This window comes from Mus caroli, unplaced genomic scaffold, assembly GCF_978045245.1.
Source record: "Mus caroli unplaced genomic scaffold, Mus_caroli_1 scaffold_19, whole genome shotgun sequence".
NCBI lineage: Eukaryota > Metazoa > Chordata > Mammalia > Rodentia > Muridae > Mus > Mus caroli.
Genome location: NW_028227274.1, coordinates 76,074,359 through 76,096,272, shown reverse-complemented (window position 1 = coordinate 76,096,272; position 21,914 = coordinate 76,074,359). Strand labels below are relative to the sequence as shown.

The 21,914-nt window shown below is 43.1% G+C and overlaps 1 protein-coding gene across 1 annotated transcript in view; it reads right to left on the bottom strand.

The window, feature by feature from the left end:
* Positions 1-1,900: 1,900 nt before the first annotated feature.
* Positions 1,901-21,914, bottom strand: part of Pstpip2 (proline-serine-threonine phosphatase interacting protein 2) — an 85,125-nt gene continuing 65,111 nt past the window's right edge. The window contains exons 7-15 of the mRNA XM_085833477.1: positions 15,300-15,398; positions 14,122-14,167; positions 13,887-13,966; positions 12,000-12,098; positions 11,098-11,194; positions 10,074-10,155; positions 8,146-8,180; positions 6,368-6,428; positions 1,901-3,948 (exon numbers count right to left, since the gene is read on the bottom strand). Coding sequence (XP_085689603.1) covers positions 6,379-6,428; positions 8,146-8,180; positions 10,074-10,155; positions 11,098-11,194; positions 12,000-12,098; positions 13,887-13,966; positions 14,122-14,167; positions 15,300-15,398 — 588 coding nt within the window. The 3' untranslated portion in view covers positions 1,901-3,948; positions 6,368-6,378. The remainder of the gene's footprint in view (positions 3,949-6,367; positions 6,429-8,145; positions 8,181-10,073; positions 10,156-11,097; positions 11,195-11,999; positions 12,099-13,886; positions 13,967-14,121; positions 14,168-15,299; positions 15,399-21,914) is intronic.

The following is a 21,914-nucleotide window of genomic DNA, read 5'->3' as shown; positions in this document are numbered from 1 at the left end:
TTTGGAACAAGATGTAGAACTCTCAGCTCCTCCTGGGCCATGCCTGCCTGGGTTGCCTCCATGCTCCCACCTTGATAATGGACTGAACCTCTGAACCTGTAAGACAGCCCCAAATATATGTTGTCCTTATAAGACTTGCCTTGGCCATGGTGTCTGTTCACAATAGTAAAATCCTAATCAAGACAGACACACAGCAAGAACCTGTTTCAAAAAGGGTGGGCAAGGCTCAAGCACATTACCTCAACAGATGAGGCAAACACATCAGTTAGCTTCCTGTCTTGCATCTATGCCTTTCCTTTACCTGACCTTTGTGTTCGAACAGAAGATTTCTTCAACCCAGCTGACAGAGAAGGAAAGGGCTCAGGCATGGTTTGAGAACAGCTCAGTTCTGTGTTCATTGTTTATGTGGAAATGGCCTGGTGCTACATTTCAAAACTCAAGAGTGACTGAAACAAGTAAGGGCTGTCAGTCAGTCCAGCTGGTCACCAAGCCACTGTGAGGGGAGACACAACCCAAGATGAAGGATGGTGGGCTGGACAGGGCAAACCCAAGACAGAGAACTAGAGAAGAAGTAAGTGGGTGGGCTTATGCAAATTAGCAAAATGTGCAACTTTGTATCTCTTACTAGTACCTATAAGGAATGGCCACTGCTAACGCAGGGGGTGCAGAACTATTTAACTAGGATAACTCATCCAGTGGACTGTGCTGGACTCAGTCCAGTGGACTGCACTGGACTCAGTCCTTGGCCACCCCAGTGCTCCCTTGCTAAGCCCATGAACAGAAAAGTCACCGTTATAGAAATGAGACTATACAGGGACCCTCCACTGACTGCATGCAGTCTATTGACTACTCTTGAGCATGTGTGTTGAGGCTGAACTCTGTTACCACAGCTCCAAAAGACCAGCCTATGTGCTGAAACTCTCAAATCTCTTCCACTCTGGGAAAGATAAGGGCTTCCCTGTGGCAGGCTGGACTCCAAAAATGGGTTTGCCCTTTAGACTATAGCATCTGTCCAGTGCCTGACATGTCATATGGATTTCCATTTAACATTTCCTTAGACTAGTATTTCTCGATTAGTCTTTCTTTATCATTCTTTTAAACACTTCCCTAATTGCCACTCTTGTGAAACTTTATTATTTTATTTTGGTTTTTCGATTTTGTTTGTTTGTTTGTTTGTTTGTTTTTTGGTTTTTCGAGACAGGGTTTCTCTGTGTAGCCCTGGCTGTCCTGGAACTCACTTTGTAGACCAGGCTGGCCTCGAACTCAGAAATCCGCCTGCCTCTGCCTCCCAGCACGCACAACAGCAGGAGCCCGAACTCACACACCACACACACACACACCATACACACACAACACACAAACCACACAAACACACCACATACATACACAGACCCCCCACACCACACATATACTCTACATACACAGACACCACACACTACATACCACACACACATACACAGACACCACACATATATACTATACAACATACCACACACACACACCATACACACACACACCACACAAACTACACAAACACACCACATACATACACAGACACCACACACATATACTACATACATACATACGCCACACATATACACTACATACATACACACACATACACAGACACCACACTCACACATATACACTATACAACATACCACATACACACACACACCATACACACACCACACACACCACACAAACACACCACATACATACACAGACACCACACACCACACACATATACTACATACATACATACACCACACATATACACTACATACATACACACACCACACATATACATTATACAACATACCACACACACATAAGTCTATACAACTGAGAAGAGATGTATGTCTAACACAAGGAATGCAAATTAAATTCCAAATCATCACAAACTTTTATTTTACTTCATGTCAAGCAGGAAAAAAGCCATAAAATTAATATTATTTTACACTCATAAAACACGTTTACATCAGCTATGCTGATTGATAGAAAATATAAATCATTGAAGACCAACAATAAATACTATACTTAGAAACAGAATGTTCCATGTCCAATAGGCAATTTCCTGAGGCTGTCCAGTTTGGGGAAGTCAACAGACCTTGGCAAACCTGAGTTTCTCAAAAGGATGCCCAACTGGTGCAAATTTCCTGTCGTGCCACAAGGTGGCCATGAGGCTGCCAGGGCCAGGTGCGTCCTACATTGAAAGAGGGGAAATAGCTGATCTTTGGGTAGGGAAGGGGTTGAGATGGCTTCTCACTATGTATCCAGGCCGGTCTCAGACTCACAGTACATCTGTCTCAGCCTCCAGCATGCTGCCATTATGGGCAGGCACTCCCATGCACGGGGTTTCAATCTTATTTTGATCAATTTGTCCAAAGTCCTGGGAAAGCTACAGCACAGAGGAAAAGAATGTGATTGTTCTTTGAAGTGGCACAGACATTTACTACATGCCAGTCAGAAGTCTTCCTACAGACTTTGTCCTAACTACGATGTCCAATTTCTTGGGTGTAAAACACCGGGTACACAGTGCATGATTTCCCTGCCGTGAGCATGACCCTTTAAAGGTTCCAGAGCACAGCAGAAGGAGACTTTCTGTAAAGATTTGAGATTGAATATGAGCTTTAAAAAATCCTAAATCCTTTTGAGGAATCATTACAATAACATATCTCTTTGAATCTATTTTTTTTTTCAACTTTCCTGTCTCAGAATCAAATGGAGTTGGCCGTCTAGAGACTGCCACAACTTAGTCGGCAGCTCCCATCATAGCTTCCTAGATACAAACAAGAGAGTACTTTACAATCCAGGGCCTCACAGATTCAAATCTCTCTCCATTGTGGTTTATTCAGAACATTGCATTTTTTATAAAAATAATTCTGACACTTAAATTCCAGTCATTTTATTAGCTGAAAAAAAAATGTTAGCCAAATATCCTTTTTAAATGTGTGTTTGTATGTGTGTGTATGTGTCTGTGTTTGTATATATGTTGTGTCTGTGTGTGTGTGTGTGTGGTATGTGTGTATGTGTCTATGTGTGTGTGGGGGTGTCTCTATGTGTGTATGGTGTATGTGTGTGTCTGTGTATGGTATGTGTGTATGTGTCTATGTGTGTGTGTGGGGGGGGTGTCTCTATGTGTGTATGGTGTATGTGTGTGTCTGTGTATGTCTGTGTCTGTCTGCCTGCGCATGTGTCAGTCACTGCTATGCACATGTGTGGAGGCCAGAGGAACCCCACACATGTGTGGGTTCCAGGGATGGAACACAGGTCATCAGGCTTGCACAGAATCTTTACACCCTCATTCAGCCCGCAGGAGCATGGCAGCCACACAAACAGCTAGAACAGTACAGTGCCAGAAAGTTGTGCTCTAGGTCTGGTTCTGCCTCTCATTGGCCATCAGAATTGTAAGGAAACTGACCTCGCCCTGCTGGGTCTTGTTTTCCCCTCTGTGAAAATGAGCAAGTCCAGTCAGATGCTTCTACGTCCTCCAGCTAAGAACAAAGGTAGTTTCAAACGCTGCACCACTGAGAGAGGGCGACCGTCCCCCCCCCCCCCCGGCCCTCCTTCCCACAGCCCGCGGAGCATCTTTGGAAACTGGAGTCATCCTCCGCAGCTCTGCTCAAGCCAACACTTAGGATCCAGAGTGACTCTGCTTCCCCGACAGGAAACAACACTCATAACCTTAGTAACTAGCCAGGAAATAATAATTCTTCCTTCTGGGGCAGTATGTAAACTCTCTGACGGGGAAAAAGGGGGACTCTGCAGAACTCTACTAGACTAGGTTGAGTCAAATGTATACTATAAATTTAAAATATCAAAAAACAATTTTTCAACAAGGGTTCACATCAAAATCTTCATGATCAACGCGATTTGGTTATGGACCTGCTGCTCTCTGGGTCTCTCCCATGTCACAGAAGCAGTAGCTGAGGAAAGCTTTCTTTTCTGAAAGAAAATAGCACAGAAATTTCCTTTGAACAACCTATTCATACCAGTTTAGGAGTGTGTTTGGTCAAGAAAAACATAACAGAGAGTCGCCGTCACCACGGGGAGTCCTCATGGAAATAACACGTGCACTGATATTTTTGATGCACGTGCTATTAATTCAAAACATTACAATCTGTGTTTATTAAGCACGTTAGAGTTAAGAACAGAAATAACACCCAAGATCAACAACTACTGAACAAGTTCCGAGTACCTAATTCTCCTGGGAAATTTCAACCCCTAAGGTACCTTCAGACATAGAAATAGCATAATACATTGCAGGACTGAATTAACTAAACCAGAACCCTTTCCTTAAAATTCTCTGAATCAGAGGCTGGAGAGATGACCCCAGTGGATGAGAGGACTTGTTACTGTTCCATAAGATCTAAATTCAGTTCTCAGCACCCGTCTCAGGCAGCTCGCAGCTGCCTGTAACGCCAGTTTCAGGAGATGCAACACTCTCTCCTGGACTCTGCAGGCAACCGCACACATATAGCAAATGGGGGGGGGGGAGGAGAGAGGGAGGGATGGAGGGAGGGAGGGAGATGGGGAGGAAAGGAGGAAGGGAGGGAGGGAGGGAGGGAGGGAGGGAGGGAGGGAGGGAGGGAGAAAGAGAGTACACTTTTAAAATTCTCTGAAATCCAGTCAATCATATGAACAGGCTGAGCTCCGATTCATTGACCTGGTGCAGACATCAAAATTATACCGTTTGAGAGAGACAGCTCATTAAATATGGAGGCATTAGCATCTCGAGTTCACGCAACAGATTCCTGGACTCAGGGGAACTAGAGATCTGTTTCAAATGCTAGTCTTAAGCATGTAGCATATGTGCTTTATCCAGGTATGAGCAGGAAACAAAGAAGTAAGACATATATTTTTTATATAAATACATACATATAAATATATGTATAATATATAAATATATATAATTTATTTCATAAGCTCTTGGGACTGCCAGTGCTTGGTCCATGGCTGTCGTTTGCACTGTGGTCCAGAGAGTAGAGCTGCTGATGGTGGCTGACTTACCATGTCCCTGCTTGGTCTCTGAGAAAGAGACATATGAAGAAGGTACTATGACAGGTTGTAAGACTGCCAGTTGTATTATATTTATAACTATCTAGGTCTTCAGTTTCCATCTCCTTTATAGCAAAATTACTCACATCTTAAGCATATTCATGAAGCAATTTAAGGTCTTATATTTCATACAGATTAATACCAGATAATTGTTCTATCTAATGGAGACAACTTGGCTCCCATCCTGTGTAGCTGACTGGGGATAAGTCAGGAAGTAGTCGGTTAGAGAGCCTGAAGTGCTGTTTGCTATGCTAATCTCCCAGTGCTTTCTGGTGGGTAGAACCCAAGACTTAACAAATCACCAGAGAGTGCTGCGAAAACCTGTTTTGTTTCATAACTGACAGTAATGTCATCGATACCAGGAAGAGCCGGAGTGACAATTTTCCAGGTCTGCCATGACATGACTTCCTGCATCAAGCCACCCACTCTCCCTGTCACTCTCAGAAGGACCCAAGATCAGAAAAAAATGCAAATGGCCCAACTCTTCAATATAGTTTTCACCAAAGAAGTAAGACTTGCCCCATTATAGACAAATGAGAAACTCTAAGACAAACCAGGATTGGATTTTTTTTTTCTTGAGGATAGATGCTCCCCCACCCCCCACCCCTTTTCCTTCGATGCTGTAATCCCTATTGAGTTACACTCCAGGCTCAGCCTGTCTGGGCAAAAATTACAATGTACAAAGAATTTCCTCCAGTGTTGCTTTTGGCTTCTGAGGCATTTTTCACATTGTGGCTGAGTGCCCAGACAACAGCCACTGTGTGGTCACCTTTGCAGCTGTGACTGGCTAGCTATGTTGAATCCTCCAAGAATCCTTGTGATTTACTAGTTCAGATGACAACCTGTGACCTGGTACACATGATCCCGGTGGTCCTCTTCTGTGTTTGGCGGCTGTGATACCATTTACATAGTTTCCATTACATAGATACCAGTTACATAGTTTTTAACTTCTCCTCTTCAGGGAATAAGGAGTACATCAAGAAACTGAGAATCGTGTGTGTGTGTGTGTGTGTGTGTGTGTGTGTGTGTGTGTGTGTGTGTCGCTTCTGAAGATGCTGAAGTGTGGTTGTATAAAAGCTACAGAAAGGGCTGAGCAAATTTAGAGAGTTGTACAATAATGGAAAATGAAGGGGAAATGTCCTCTTTCCAACAGGCTTCCAGTCAGCCTGCAGTTGTAGGCTACAGGGGGGAAGCCTGAAGGGAGCCTAAGGCAAGACCTGGCCTCTGGGCAGTGCTCATATCTGGAGACTTCTGAAATGCAAATCACAGAGTACAACAGGATTCCAGGCAGGTTAATGACTCTTACCACCTCTGACGTCACTGATAGAGCAAACTGTAATCTTCAACCAAAGAGTAATCAGGGTCATCTGCAAAGGGAAGGGCACAGGACAGAACTAAGCTAATCGGTTTCCTTGGTAAGACTTTAGCCCTGTGGTTCTCAACCTGTGGGTCATGACCCCCTGCAAATTACAATTCATAATGATAGCAACATTACAGGTATGAAGTAGCAACAAAAAATAAATGTATGGTTGGGGGTCACCACCACACGAGGCACTGTACCAAAGGGTCTCAGCGTTAGGAAGGCTGAGAACCAGTGCTTTAGCTCCTTCCAGGCCAAAAGTGTCCCACTTCAAGGCAACTGCCTTCCTATCATGATTAACTACATCAAAATACGAAATGTGGACACCAAAGCCTATGCTTAGGAGTCATGACTCCAAACCCGAGAACATTCCAAAAATCACTATTAGGACTTCTTTTTTGTTCATGGCCACATTAGCATTCACAGTAAAGTCATATCAAAAAAAAAAATAGACAAAAATAAAATTACATTAGTAAGTGGTAATTATATGGTAACAAGATAAAAAACAACTTAAATATTTAAATATATTATTTCAACCACTACTTTTTAATTTTTTGGTATTTATTTATCGTCTGTATCTACGTCTATGTTCATGTGCTCAGCACACACACAGAAGTCAAAAGGCAGCTAATGAGAGTCAGCTCTCTCCTTCCACCATGTGGGTGCTGGGCATTGAATGTAGGCTGCCAACCTTGACAGCAAGGACCTTTGCCCACTGAGCCATCTTGCCGGCCCAGAAATTTTCAACAGCCATGAAATTTTTACTGAGACACCAAATTGGCATAAATAGACCCTCCCCTCAATCCCCTTTGAACACAGCTACTTAAACCATTCTTGCCTGAAATGGTTCTTCGTTAAGCACCTGCTAGGCTAGGCATCGAACACTATGCTAAGGACTGGTGAGGCTAAAAGGGAACATATAGCTCTTCAAAGGTGTGGTAATTAACCAGGGAATGCAATGGGGCAAAGACCGCTGCTATGTGTCGCTCTCTCGGAGGTAAAGGGAGATGAACGTGACCCACAAACAATTCCTTCTAGGCAGTGTGCACTAGTATAATTAAAGGCTTCACAATGAGACCCTGATTCAGGTAGAAAAGAAAAGTCTTTTTCGAGACAGGGTTTCTCTGTATAGCCCTGGCTGTCCTGGAACTCACTTTGTCGACCAGGCTGGCCTTGAACTCAGAAATCTGCCTGCCTCTGCCTCCCGAGTGCTGGGATTAAAGGCGTGTGCCACCACACCCGGCTAAGAAAAGTCTTATAGTGAGATCCAAATACAGATACAATCTCTTAGGAGCTCAATCCTATCAGGCACGTATAACCTGCCACCAAAGGCCACATGCAGCTTGAGGTAGCTATGAATGTGGCCCAACACAAACCCAAAAACTTACTCAAAACTCTGCAACTATTTGTAATTTTGTTGTTGTTGTTGTTGTTGTTGTTGTTGTTGTTGACTAGACTGTACCATTCTCAAGCATGTCTGGTTTGGCTTTTTTTTTTCAAGACGGTTTCTCTGGGTAGCCCTGGCTGCCCTGGAACTTGCTCTGTAGACCAGGCTGGCCTTGAACTCACAGAGTCCTCCTGACTCTGCCTCCTGAATGCAGGGATTAAAGATGTGCGCTGCCACAGCCCAACTCATGCCTGGTTGTTATTTTCATACTCTAGCCTGTAGGGGAGGCTAGAACACCCAACCTAAAAATCGCAAGAGGCTCTTCCTGGTGGCATACCTGGTATACGCTTAGGAACTGGGAGAGGTCCTCTCCTGTAAGAGATGGAAATCAAAGTCCTTCAGGTAAGTTCTAATTATTTTTACAACTTTCTACTTCATGCTACAAACATATCATATAGTAATTAGCTGGCTCCTATCCCTGAGAGGCAAGAAGGCTCAGAAGAGGCAAATGACTTGCAGCTCTGACATTGCAGAAACCCCAAGGGCAGATACATATGACGCACAGTAGCAAGGAGTCCAGAGCTCTGCCCAGGGCCTGCTGGCTGGATTTTCATCTCAGCTGATGGAAGACAATTTCCTGATCTCCCGGAATGTCAAAGTCTGTGTACATGTGGTGAGAAACAGCTCTACCTCACAATGAGTTAAGAGAGCTAATTCCTATTAGTGGTTTTGAATGGTTCTTCCTGTAGACCATGTGCTCTGTTCTCTCCCAAATGCTTTCCGCTTTTCCTAAAACTGGATGGAAAACTTAACAGATGAGATCGCACCCCTACCCCCCAACCCCACCACTGGCTTTATGTGAAACAGAAGTTTCTTTCCCTTACAGGCCTTTTATATTAGGGGCAATACACTTTCCATATAATGGACCCAGTGGAAGTGGCTTAGCTTTGCTGGCCACACTATCTTTGGTATACCTCGACTCAGACTTGGTGGAAAATAGCCAGATAAAAAGCATGATCCACTAGCTCCAATATCTTTCTATACGAATACCAAAATTTGCATTTCATACAATTTTCGAATCATTAAAGGGTATTCTCCTGATGTCTTCCAGTCATTTATAAATATTAGCCAGGGCTGGGGAGATGGGTCAGTGACTAAGAGTCCTTGATACTTTTCCAGGAGACTCAACTTCAGCTCCCAGGACCCACATTCAGAAGCTCACAACAGCCTACAGGTCCAGTTCAAGGGAATCTGACGCCCTCTTGCAGCCTCTGTGGACACTCACATACACACAGCATACAGTGACACAGACAGACACATATACACATATAGATAAAAATAAATTTTAAAAAACCATAAGCTACATGTAATGGCTCACTCAAGTGCTGGAGTAGAAAGATCTCTGTGAGTTTAAGGTTGACCTAGGCTAGAGTGAGAACCTGTCTCAAATATACACACATGCACACAGTTACACATACATACACACATGCACATATACACATACACACATGCACACAGTTACACATACATACACATACACACATGCACACAGTTACACATACATACACATACGCACATGCACATATACACACATACACACACATACACACACATACATACATACATGTATACACATACATATGCATACACACATGCACATATACACACATATACACACATACACACATATACATACATACATGTATACACATGCATATGCATACACACATGCACATATACACACAGGCACACACATACATACATGCATGTATACACATACATATGCATACACATACATACCCATATATACACACAGACACATATACATACATACATGTATACACACATATATACACATACTTATATACACACATATACATACGCACACACATACATAAGAGGTGGGAGTGTAGAAAGCCTCCTTAATTCATAGGCCCTATGGAAAGAAGTAGATCAGGTCTGACTTATGCACACGGGGCATAGCTTGCTTATTCGTGTTTTCTATAGGAAAGCAGGAAAGCACAGAATTCATAAACAAGTAAGAATGGCCATGCTCAAGTACACTGTAGTACCCCCCAAACCATAACTAATAAAAGCTATATAATATTTGTTCTAAAAATGCTATTTCAAAAAAACCAAGTTTCCTTACTAGGTAAAATATACATATTTTGTCAATTAAAAATAAATGGCAACATCTTAGATCATTAAGAGTATAAACATTTATTAAACTATTTTTGTTTCACATGAAAAGCAGCTAGTTATTACCTTGCTGGATTGGGTCCTGTAGTCTTTCCTGGTGGGGCAGCATTCCGCTGAGGAGAGTAGAAATTCTCATACATGATGGGTGCTACAAATTTTAAGACACAAGACATCAGAAGCATGTAGAGGCTGGGCTGTCACACAGTTGGTAGAGCACTTGCCCAGCATGCACAGAGCCCCTGGGTTCAAAACCCAGGGCTACATAAGACAGGCTGGGTGCACGTCCTGTCCCTGGGCTTGTCCCTCTGGAGATGGAGGCAAAAAGATTCAATGTCATCCTCAGCTACACATCAAGTTTAAGGCTAGCCTAGAATACATGAGACCCTATCTTGGAAGGAAGGAAGGAAGGAAGGAAGGAAGGAAGGAAGGAAGGAAGGAAGGAAGGAGAGAGGGAGAGAGAGAGAGAGAGAGAGAGAGAGAGAGAGAGAGAGAGAAAGGAAGGAAGGAAGAGAGGGAAAAGGAGAGGGAGAGAGAGAGAAGGGGAAAGGTAGGGAGATCTAGAATGGTCCCCATGTATGTTAGAGACTTTGTCCGGAGCTCAGCAGCAATGGAAGGTGAGAGGACCTTTAAGAAATATAGCCCAGGGCTGGTGAGATGGCTCAGCAGGTAAAAGCACTGACTGCTCTTCTGAAGGTCCAGAGTTCAAATCCCAGCAACCACATGAAGGCTCACAACCATCTGTATACCTACAGTGTACTCATATACATAAAATAAATAAATAAATCTTAAAAAAAAAAGTATAGCCCAGTATGAACACAGCAGGAGAGGTCATTGGAGGCGTGCCCTGGTCTCTTCCTCTTTCACATCCTGGCTGCTCTGCTGCTCTCACATGGCCTCAAAAGTGATGGCATCAACCGCTGGACTGGAGCCCCAAAAGCTGGCCAAAATAAACCCTTCTTTCATAGGCTGATTTATATGAGGTATCTGTTACAGCGGCAGAAGCTGGGTGGTACAGAAAGTTCCTGAGCCATGGGACAAGGAAAGCTAATCTGCCGCCTAACTGTCCCTCACACCATGCCACCCGGATCACCTGGAGGAGTCTGTCCAGTTTTCCGCTGGTTCACAAAATACTGGATGTCCTTCTCGATGCTGCACGTTTCTAAACTCTTACGGACTTGTTCATACATCTGATAAAAACAAGACAAAGCATTATGCAGAAGCTTATTGGTGGCACTTATGGTGCTGCTCTACATAAAATGAACTTTCATTGACAGCTGACTCTTCTGCAGCTTTTATTTTGAGAATAAAAACATTCCCAAGGCTTTTTTAAAAAGTAGGATTAGAACTATGAAATTCTATGCCAAGTCCCATGACTTAATTCCCATGACCAAGTGCCACTCACAAGTGCAAACACAGCTACTTATCCCAGTTCTTCTATTCAACTCTATAGTTTTATGGACATCTGACCTTGCTTCTAAAGTCAGTGTCTCCTATGAATGAGTGGGGCTGTTTCTTAGCAAAGGCTAGGATACCCTGGTCTGCTGTCTATGGTATCTGGGGATGCAGTTACTATACCTGTGCACAGGTTAATTCTGGCTAAGCACCATGATGATACTGAAGCAAGCCCTCAGCCTGGAGTGGATGAAGCAGCTTGGGCATGATTCAGTCTGCTGATGCTTGGTACAGGGCTAAGTGATGACATTCCACACCAGAGCTGTCTTTGGGGTTCACATTCTTCTGTCTTTGACACACCCAACTGTGTCTGGGTTTTATTATCTGCTATCTATCCCTAACTCTCAGTTTCTTATTTAGAGTCACGGTGGTAAGATGGACCAGGCATTGTCACACAGGCGGTAGCAATGTTTAAGTCACTATCTCTCTGTACCTCAAATGGAAGCAGGGAGTGGGGAGAGGATGAATTAAGAAACATTTATGATTCTTTCTGCTCTGATGATTCTAACACACAGAGCACAACATTCCGAGGCGACTTACCTCATCATTTGCGACACATTGTTGTGACAGCTGATTCAGATGCAACCACAATGCATTCCGGAAGAAGTTGATTCGTTCACATTCCTGAGCCTCGAACACCTACAGGAAAACCGTTACACGTACAGGCATATGTCAAGAAGGGGCACCTATTTAGACGGGCTGTGACTTAAACAAACTTAACCTATACTAAGAGGTGTGGTTAAAGAGAAAGTAAAGCAAAAGATAGTGTTTAGTGTGGACATAATAGTCCCATAATAGCTAACTGTGCAGATAAATCCAAAAAGATTCATCAATCAAATAAGATACATTTTTTAAAAAATCACCAAAGTTGGTTTGGGGGTGTGGCTCGGTGGATTGGTACTTGTCTGGCATGCATGGCCCTTATCACCAACTCCATACAAAGGAAAAAGAAACCACAAAGGCCCACTGGACTTCACGCCAAGAGCATCCCTGGTAGGAGAGAGGAGAAAGCAGGCGTAGAGAAGTAACCTTTAGGCTGAGACAGGAAAAAATATGGCTGGGGCTGGGAACATATCTTAGGAATCGAGCATGTACAAGCGTGAGAGGTCCTAAGCTTGATATCTAGGACACACACACAGACACACACAGACATACACACACATACAGACACACATAGACACACACAGAGAGAGATACACACAGACACACAGACATTCACACAGACATACATACATAGACACACAGACAGGCACACACATACTCTCACAGACACACACAGAGAGATATCCATACATACACACATTCATACACCTACACACACACACACACAGAGACAGATGCACACAGAGACACACACAGAGATACACACATACATACACACACTCATACACATACACACATACACAGAGAGAGACACACACATAGACACACTCTCACACACAGAGATACACACACATACACACACATACACACACACACACACACATACACACATACAGAGAGTGGGGGCCGAGGTAGGGGACACAGACAGGCATAAGGGCAGAAAGAGAGTAAGTTTGCTCCTGACCAAAAGGGGAAGAGACTGTGTCCAGGGTGTAGAGAAAGGCCAGCTGGACCTCGTAAGACCTGGACAGGGCAGGAAGCCCCTGAGCTCTTTTTCTACTTTAAGGAGGGCTATGATTCAGTGGTTCTAATTCTTTTTTTTTTTTTAAAGATTTATTTATTTATTATATGTAAGTACACTGTAGCTGTCTTCAGACACTCCAGAAGAGGGCGCCAGATCTCGTTACGGATGGTTGTGAGCCACCATGTGGTTGCTGGGAGTTGAACTCTGGACTTTCAGAAGAGCAGTCGGGTGCTCTTACCCACTGAGCCATCTCACCAGCCCGGTTCTAATTCTTGAATTCACAGAGACTACTGGGTGCTACCCTGAGAGTTCCTGACCCCAGAGGCCGGGAGTGGGCTGAGAATCCACATTCCTACCCAGCCCTTGGATTATGCACTAAAAACCGGTATCAGAAAGTTGAAGAACTTTCCAGCTTGAATCTTTTTTGTTTCCTCTTGAAAATTATGGAGGTGGGTACTCTCCTTAGAACCCAGCAAGTACAGGCAAGACTCTCAGAGTAATTACAGTGCTCAGTCCACCATTAACTGACGCAGCTGTCTCGTGCCTGGGCTAACCAAATATTAGACTAAACCTCTGGACTGAGCTGGACAGTGAGGTCAGGATGGGGAGGAGGCGAAAAGATGAAAATGAGAGGAAATTATTCCGGTTCCTTCTGTTCATGTAAATGCTCGATTTTTAACTCGCCTTCGTGCTCATTGACTGAATGAAACACAGTGTGCAAAAATAAACAAATTCTCAGGTTCTAGAAGGAAGATGAGCCCCATCCAGAGCTGCTTTCAATCTCAGTCCCAGATGCCTACCTCGCAGGCCTTAATGTGTTCACTCTGCCAGTCTTCTCGAACCTTCTCCAGCATGTTGATGTGCAGCATGTACGCTTTGTCTGTGATGGGGAGAGGGGAAGCGAGACTTAGGAACTAGACAGGCTTGTTACATTGTAGCTGTTCCTTTCTGGTGCCTGTTAACGCTACACATTCAGAGTAATGTAAACAGCCCCCAACCAACCCTCTCCATCCATCAGAGCACGTTCTCTCTCACCTGAGTCCTCTACTGCAGTCTTTGAAGTGGCCAGTTTCACAAAAAGCTGTGAGGACCAAAACCAGAAAGAGATTAGGAAAGATGATCCCACTTCCATGAACAAACGCATGTAAAAGCAACAACAACAACAGAGAGGTAAGGTCGGTCTACTTCCTATAGACTTTCCACTTAGAAGCAAATCTTTCATCTCTGTTCTTTAATCTCATCAGAAAACAGATATCCTACATCCTCCTAGAGATGTAAATTGTGCATAATATTATATTCAGATTATATATTACTGAATTTATTTTTAAATTTTATTTTTCTATTTTGTGTGTGTATAGGTGTTTTGTTTGCATGTACGTCTGTGTACTACGTTCTTGCCTGGTTCCTGCAGAGGCCAGAAGAGGGCATCGTACTCCAGGGGACTGGAATTATAGGTGGTTGAGAGCTGCCTTGTTGGTTTTGGAAATTGAACTCAGGTCCTCTGCAAGAGCAGTCAATACTCTAAACAGCTAAGCCATCACTACCGCCATATTATAAAATTTATTGTTTAATGTATTGGTTATTATTATTCCAGTTATATTATTAAATATATAATCCCTGCCCTCAAGAAGCATGCTGTCAACAAAGAATACAGAAGCTGAGTTTTGAAGATAACTTAAAAAAAAAAAAATCAGGGCTGGAGAGATGGCACAGCAGTTCAGAGCACTGACTGTTCTTCCAGCAGTTCTAAGTTCAGTTCCCAGCAACCACATAGTGGCTCACAACCATCTGTAATGGGATCTGATGCTCTCTTCTCGTGTGTCTGAAGACAGCTACAGTATATTCATATAAATTAAATAAGTAATTAAATACATCTTTTTTTTTTTAAATCAGACTTCCAATTCTAATCACTGTTTCCTAATAGCGTGCTTCTCGGGTACCTTCCCCAACCTCAAAATGTTAACAAGGGCTTTTTCTGACTTTGGCTATAAGTATTTTTTTTTAATAATTTAAGCTTTTCGGTTAGCTTTATTTTTTGTTTTGTGGGATGGGGTTTCACTGTGCAGCCCAGTCTGGCACTAACCTCATGCTCTCCTGCCTCGCCCTTCTGAGAACTAGAATGTCGTGCAAGTACATCCAGCCAGACCCTGAGCTGGCTTTAGGCAGACTCCAGGGAATCTCTGACTCTTCAGGTTGTAGACCACGCTGCGTACCTTTTCTTGTTGCCGTTGGTTGGCCACATTGGCGCTGCGGTGGACAGCCTGCTCTGCCTCATCCTTGTCGCGGCACTTCTGCTCATAATTCTTCTTGGCCTTTGTGTAAACAGAGGAAGGGGACAGGTGAGCAGGTATAAAGTTTGAAAATTGGCTGGCCCTCCCGGACCTCCAGGCCAGGTCCACGCACACCAACTGAGGTCCACACCCACCAACTGAGCTCTGATTGGTGCTGTAGATCAGACTCACTCCCTAGTTCTCGCTCTTTTCCAAACTATTCGCAGAGTGTCCCCCTCCCCACCTCCCCAGCCAAAGGAAATAATAACTGCCATTGGCTAGCACGAAGCACATGAGCTCTAAAGACTAAGAAATGGGATTTGAAATGTATATGACTGATTTTTATAATTTCTCTTTATTCTTGAAATAGTCAGACAAATTATACAGTACAATAAGATTGTATCCAACCATTGCATATAACTACTGTGTAACCCAAGATTTATGTAACATCCATAATCCTTAGAGTCTATGTGCAATCACATGGTCACAGGAACCAACTTCCTCTCTTTCTAAACTGGCATCAGTATTCTAGAGTCTCCAGCCACTGCCATGCACAGTAGGGGGCACACCAATGCCATCCATCATTGGTTCACTTTAGTATATTCGAGTTTGTTTGGTCTTATTTTGTTTGTTTGGAGACAGGGTTTCTCTGTATAACAGAGTTCTGGCTGTCCTGGACTCAACCTGGAGTCCAGGCTAGCCTCAAACTCACAGAGATCTGCCTGCCTCTGCCTCCCAAGTGCTGGGATTAAAGGCATGCGTGGCCATGCCTAGTCCCGTGTTTCTACTTTAAAGACTTCTGTTTTACAGCGTTTAAAGTAGCCAACAGCCAGTTGGCTTATACCAGTTTTACTACCGGGATTATGGGACCACTTCATAAATTCTAATACTTATGGGGTTACTTCATAAACTCTAATAAAGCTATGAATCAAACAACTGGCAAATAAATAAATATGACAGTTAAACTTGACTAAGAATAAAGATGTCCTCTCTTGGTTGGAGACATGGCTCAACCACTAGATGTTAAGCTCCCAGTCAAAAATACAAGTCTTTTCTTCGTTTGCTTCCTCCGCGGTTGCCTGTGAAACAGAGATCAAATGCAAGAACCAGAATGCAGAGGTTCAAATCCTAGCCTCCCCATTATCTATGGTTTTTTTTTTAAATAAATTGCTTAGTGTCTTTGATTCCCCACCTATAAAGGAAAAATTTTTAGGCTATATATATATATAGTATATATTTATCTTCAAAGGCATATAAAAATTAAAATATGAACTGTACTTTTATAACTATTACACATTGACATGTGAAATTAAACCTACAAATCAAGAAACTCCAATGGCTGGGTGGCTCCTTTGGAGAGAGAGCCTGTGTCACTGTTACACACTCTTCCCTTCGGTTCTCATAATTAAGTTTCCATAATTAACTTAAAGTTAGCTTTTCCCAGGCTTTTTCTATATGCTATCTGTTACACTGTTATCATATAAATTTTTATGGGTGGAAATAGTAAGCTCCTGGTTTTTGTCATTGTAAAAACGCATGACAATCGTGCGAAAAGACCTGTGTAGCAATTCCTTTTTACACAATATCTCAGAGTCACCTCTCTCTACTGGGCAAGATCACTTTTGTTCCACACTTCTTCGTGGTCCTGAGGATGGACCCCCAGGCCTCTGCACTGCTAGGGAAGCACCCTACAATTGGCTACATCTAAGGCTTTGGTTTTCTGAGGCGTGGTCTCATTACCAAATTCAGGCTTCCTTTGGACTCCTCTATGTAACCGAGGCTGGCTCAAACTCATGACCCTACTGCCTCTGATTCCTAAATTGCTGGGATTGCACATACTGTTTTTGGTTTTGTTTGTTTTGGTTTCTTGGTTGGTTAGTTGATTGGTTAGTTTTTATGAGACTGGTCTTTCTATATAGTCCTGGCTGGCCTGTAATTCATTATGTAGACCAGGCTGGCCTCAAACACAAAGAGATTCTCCTGCCTCTGTCTCCCAAGTGTTAGGATTAAAGGGCTTTGCCACTCTACGCAGTTTATGAAACTTTTGATGGCTGTAAAACACATATACTTATTTAATTCATTTTATATATGAATATAGCCACAAAATATAATATACGCTGTGCTATAATGTTTTTAGAATATAGTATATGTTACTCCTATAATAAAATTTTATCAGTTTCCCTTTCTTTAGATATAATGTATACTGTCTTTTGAGTAATATAAATTTCTTTATACAGGATCAGTTCTAGTGTGATTATCTGCTGAGAGATCTGTATAACTGGGTTGGCAAGGTGCCTCAGTAGATAGAGGCCCTTGCTGCAAGCCAAACAACTGAAGCTTGATTCTCAGAACCCACATAGTGGAGAGGGAGAACTAACTCCCTAAAACTTTCCTCTGATCTCCACATGCACACCACCCATGCTATGTGCACAATAATGTGTGTAATGAAATGAAAACAAGTATAGAATAATCAACTTTTAAAGATATGTGTATCCCTTTCTCTAAAATGGCTGCAGCTTTTAATTCTCCCAGAAATAATCAGAAAGTCTGTATTTCCCTACCAACACCAAATACGGCCAGCACGTTTTATCTTTCTTAGTGCTCACACTAAGATGTTGGTTGTGCTGTGTCAGCTTAACACAGGCTGTAGTCACCTAAGAGGAGGGGACTTCCATTGAGGAAAGGCCTCCCTAAGATCCAGCTGTAAGGCATTTTCTTGATTAGTGATTAATGAGGGAGGGCCCAGTTCATTATAAGTGGTGCCAACCCTGGCACTGTTTGAGTTCCTGACCTGACTTCTTTAAACAATAAACTCTTTCATCTTCAAAAAGCTTTGGTCATGGTACTTCACCATAGCAAGAATAACTCTAATTAAGGCAGTAGTCTATTATCTTATATCTGTCTTTACTAAAGGGGCACATTTTCTATCCCGTGTCTTTTATCTGTTTATCTATTGAATACCTTTTATTTTGTTTATTTTCAGGCTGATACAAAATACTTATCTCATTACTTTATGCAACAAAATTATGATAAAGACATCTTTTAAACCTATAAATAATGTATGAAAGCTTCCAAACATTTATATTTTGCAATCGGCCAGGAATATCGAGGGTTTTCATTGAGTTTTTAGTACTAGGGATTGAGCCTGGAGCTCATGGTGCCTGCAGCTGAACTATAGCCTGAGCCCTTTTAACTGATTTGTAAAAATGCAGCATGCGTTAGAAACACTAAACAGGGCGGCTGGAGAGATGGCTCAGCGACTGATAAAGAGCATTGACTGATCTTCCAGAGGTCCTGAATTCAATTCCCAACAACTACATGGTGGGTCACAACCATCTGTAATGGGATTCGATGCCCTCTTCTGGTGTGTCTGAAGAGAGCATACTGTGCACTCACATACATAAGATAAAAAAATAATTCTTTAAAAAGAAGGAAAAAGAAACATTGAACAGCTGTATGGTATACAAGTCACAAACACCCACCCCCGTTTCATAAAAGTTGGATCACAAGATGACCCAGCTGGTAAGTGCTTGACAACCTGAGTTCAATCCCTGACCCACATGTAGAATGAAAGAATCTATTCTTTCTGGTTGTTCTTGACCCCCTACACATGCAGAAAATAAATATTGGAATATATATATATATATATATATACATATATATATATATGTATATATATATATATATACCCAAGTATATCATTTTCACTTAAAGGTGTCTTAAATTTTAATGTTATTAAATTACTTATTTTTCTCTTTTATTGTTTAATAAAGTATGGTAAGTAGTTTTTTCCCATGTTGTAACATATTCTTCATAATTGTGTATTTTTACAGATCGATCGTTTTAATTTTATCTTTAACTCTGTGTGTCTGTATAGTGTGCAGGTGATCGCTATGGACTCAAGTGCAATGCTCCTGGAGGTTAGAAGAGGGCACCAATACTCTGGTGCCGAGTTACAGGCAGTTATGAGCCCCAGAAACTAAATACTAGGCCTCTGCAAGCCCGCAGCTGCTCTTAACTGCTGAGCCATCTAGCTGACCCTTATGATTGGTTGTTATTGTTCTTGTTGTTTTGAGAGATGACTCTCTATGCAGCCTGGGCTAACCTGGAACTTGTTATGTAGACCAAGGCTGACCTTGAAGTCATAGAGATCCACCTGCCTCTGCCTCCCAAGTGTTGGGGTTTAAGGCATGAGCCACCAGGCATGGCGCTAAACATATTTGAAAGGCTGCCTGCTATCTATAGCCCTTCTTCCACGTTCAGTCATTAAATCATTATAGTTCTCATTATGACAGTTAATACTCTTGCTCTTCTGGTTTCTGGATGATTCCTGGAGGTAAAGTCTTAGATTCTTAGCATAATATTGTTGAGATTTTTTTTTGGTCATATTTATAACCAAAAAAACATATTGGGAAAAAAAAACCCTCCCTTTTAAAAAGAGGTTTTGGAAGATAAAGAACCAGCCCCTTCGAGGAAGAGGCCACCTGAGTGAGGAGTTTAAGGTCATCTGTTTACCAGGCTCCAAGGGACACCAACTCCCTGTTGAAGGACCATCAGTGACAGGAACTGCAGTTATCTCTTTTTCCATGAAGAAGCAGTGGCCACCACTTGGGGAACATGAGCTACTTGATAATAACCAGGCCCCCCCCTCCAGAGTGGGGGCAATGAGAAGTCAGAGCTTCTGCTGTGGTCAGAGGGGAAGTTGACCTCTTATCCCCAGATAGCAGTAATAAGTCACTTGCCTCACCCCGTGCGGGAGGGCTATCACAGGAAACCAGCTAAACAGGACTTAAGTAACCCAAAGCTTTTCAGTGATACTGTAAACATAGCAAATCAACTGAATATCACCCAAACCAAGAGTTAGGGGGAAAAAAATATGCCAAACAGGATGGACAAAAGCAACCAACAGATTCCAACAGATGTTAGAATTACCTGACTGCAAAGGTAATTCTACAACCACCCACCCAAACAATCTGAAGCTAAACAGCCTGGCAAAGCTACAGAAGAGCTAAGCAATGAAAGGGAAGATAAAGGGAAGCCAAGAGGAATCTTAGAGCTGAAAAGTAGCTTAGAAACACAGAAGCCTGTGAGGAAGAGAGGAGATGAAGGCTGAATGAGCAGCAAGGTGTGGACATTGCCCAGGGTGAGCAAGAGTGTGTTTGGCATTTTCTCATGGAGGTTACCAAAAGGCAGCTGGTGGCATTTACTTTAGGTCACAGTCCATCGTGGCAGGGAAGGTACAGTGGAGTCCATGACAACAGAGCCTGGCCCTCCTCACAGCTCAGCGTATTGGACCAGAAGCAGAGCAGGGGAATGGCTGTGTTCAACGGGCTTTGTCCCTTTCCCGTTTTTTGATTCAGACTCAGCCCAGGCTGCAGGATGGTGTCACCATGTTCAGGGCATGACGTCCATCATTAATTCAGCCTCTGGGGAAAGACCTTCACAGAAAAAAAAAAACACTCCAAGGTATACATCATTAATACCCTTGGTGTTTTAAATCCAATCGCACTGGCGATCAAAAGTAAAGATCACTAAAGACAGAAAAGAGGCTGAGAGAATTTAACAGAGCCTCTGGGACCTTTTGTACAAAGAGAAGCAAGCCAGTACTCGTGGACTTGGAATCTCAGAAGAGAAGACAGGCTAAAAATACACTTGAGGACGTAACTGGGGAGATTCCAACTTTTTAAAAAGATGTAACCTACAGATTAATGGTAACTGAACTCCAAACTAGAAGATCCTAAAGGCACCGAGGCATATGACTGAACTACTAAAAGCTCAAGACAAAGAAAATGTCTTAAAACAATGACAGTAATGACATCTTATCTTAAAGAAAAAGCAACTTGAATGACACAGATTCCTTACTGGGAACAGTGAGAACCAAAAGGGAGAAGGAGAAAAGAACTGTGGGAACTGAGGGGACCTGTGGGAACTGAGGGGACCTGTGGGAACTGAGGGGACCTGTGGGAACTGAGGGGACCTGTGGGAACTGAGGGGACCTGTGGAAACTGAGGGGACCTGTGGGAACTGAGGGGACCTGTGGGAACTGAGGGGACCTGTGGGAACTGAGGGGACCTGTGGGAACTGAGGGGACCTGTGGGAACTGAGGGGACCTGTGGGAACTGAGGGGACCTGTGGAAACTGAGGGGACCTGTGGGAACTGAGGGGACCTGTGGGAACTGAGGGGACCTGTGGGAACTGAGGGGACCTGTGGGAACTGAGGGGACCTGTGGGAACTGAGGGGACCTGTGGGAACTGAGGGGACCTGTGGGAACTGAGGGGACCTGTGGGAACTGAGGGGACCTGTGGGAAATGAGGGGACCTGTGGGAAATGAGGGGACCTGTGGGAAATGAGGGGACCTGTGGGAACTGAGGAGCTGAGGGGAAAGAACTGTGACAGTACAATCCCGGGGTCCCTGACCCATCGGCAATCAGAAAGTGTGAAACCGGGACAGTATCACAGATGGGCTTGACACAACAATACGGAAGAATACAATTGTGTCACGTGCAAGAAAAGGAGTGGGACTGGAAATTATAGTAAGCAAGATCAGCCAGACCCAG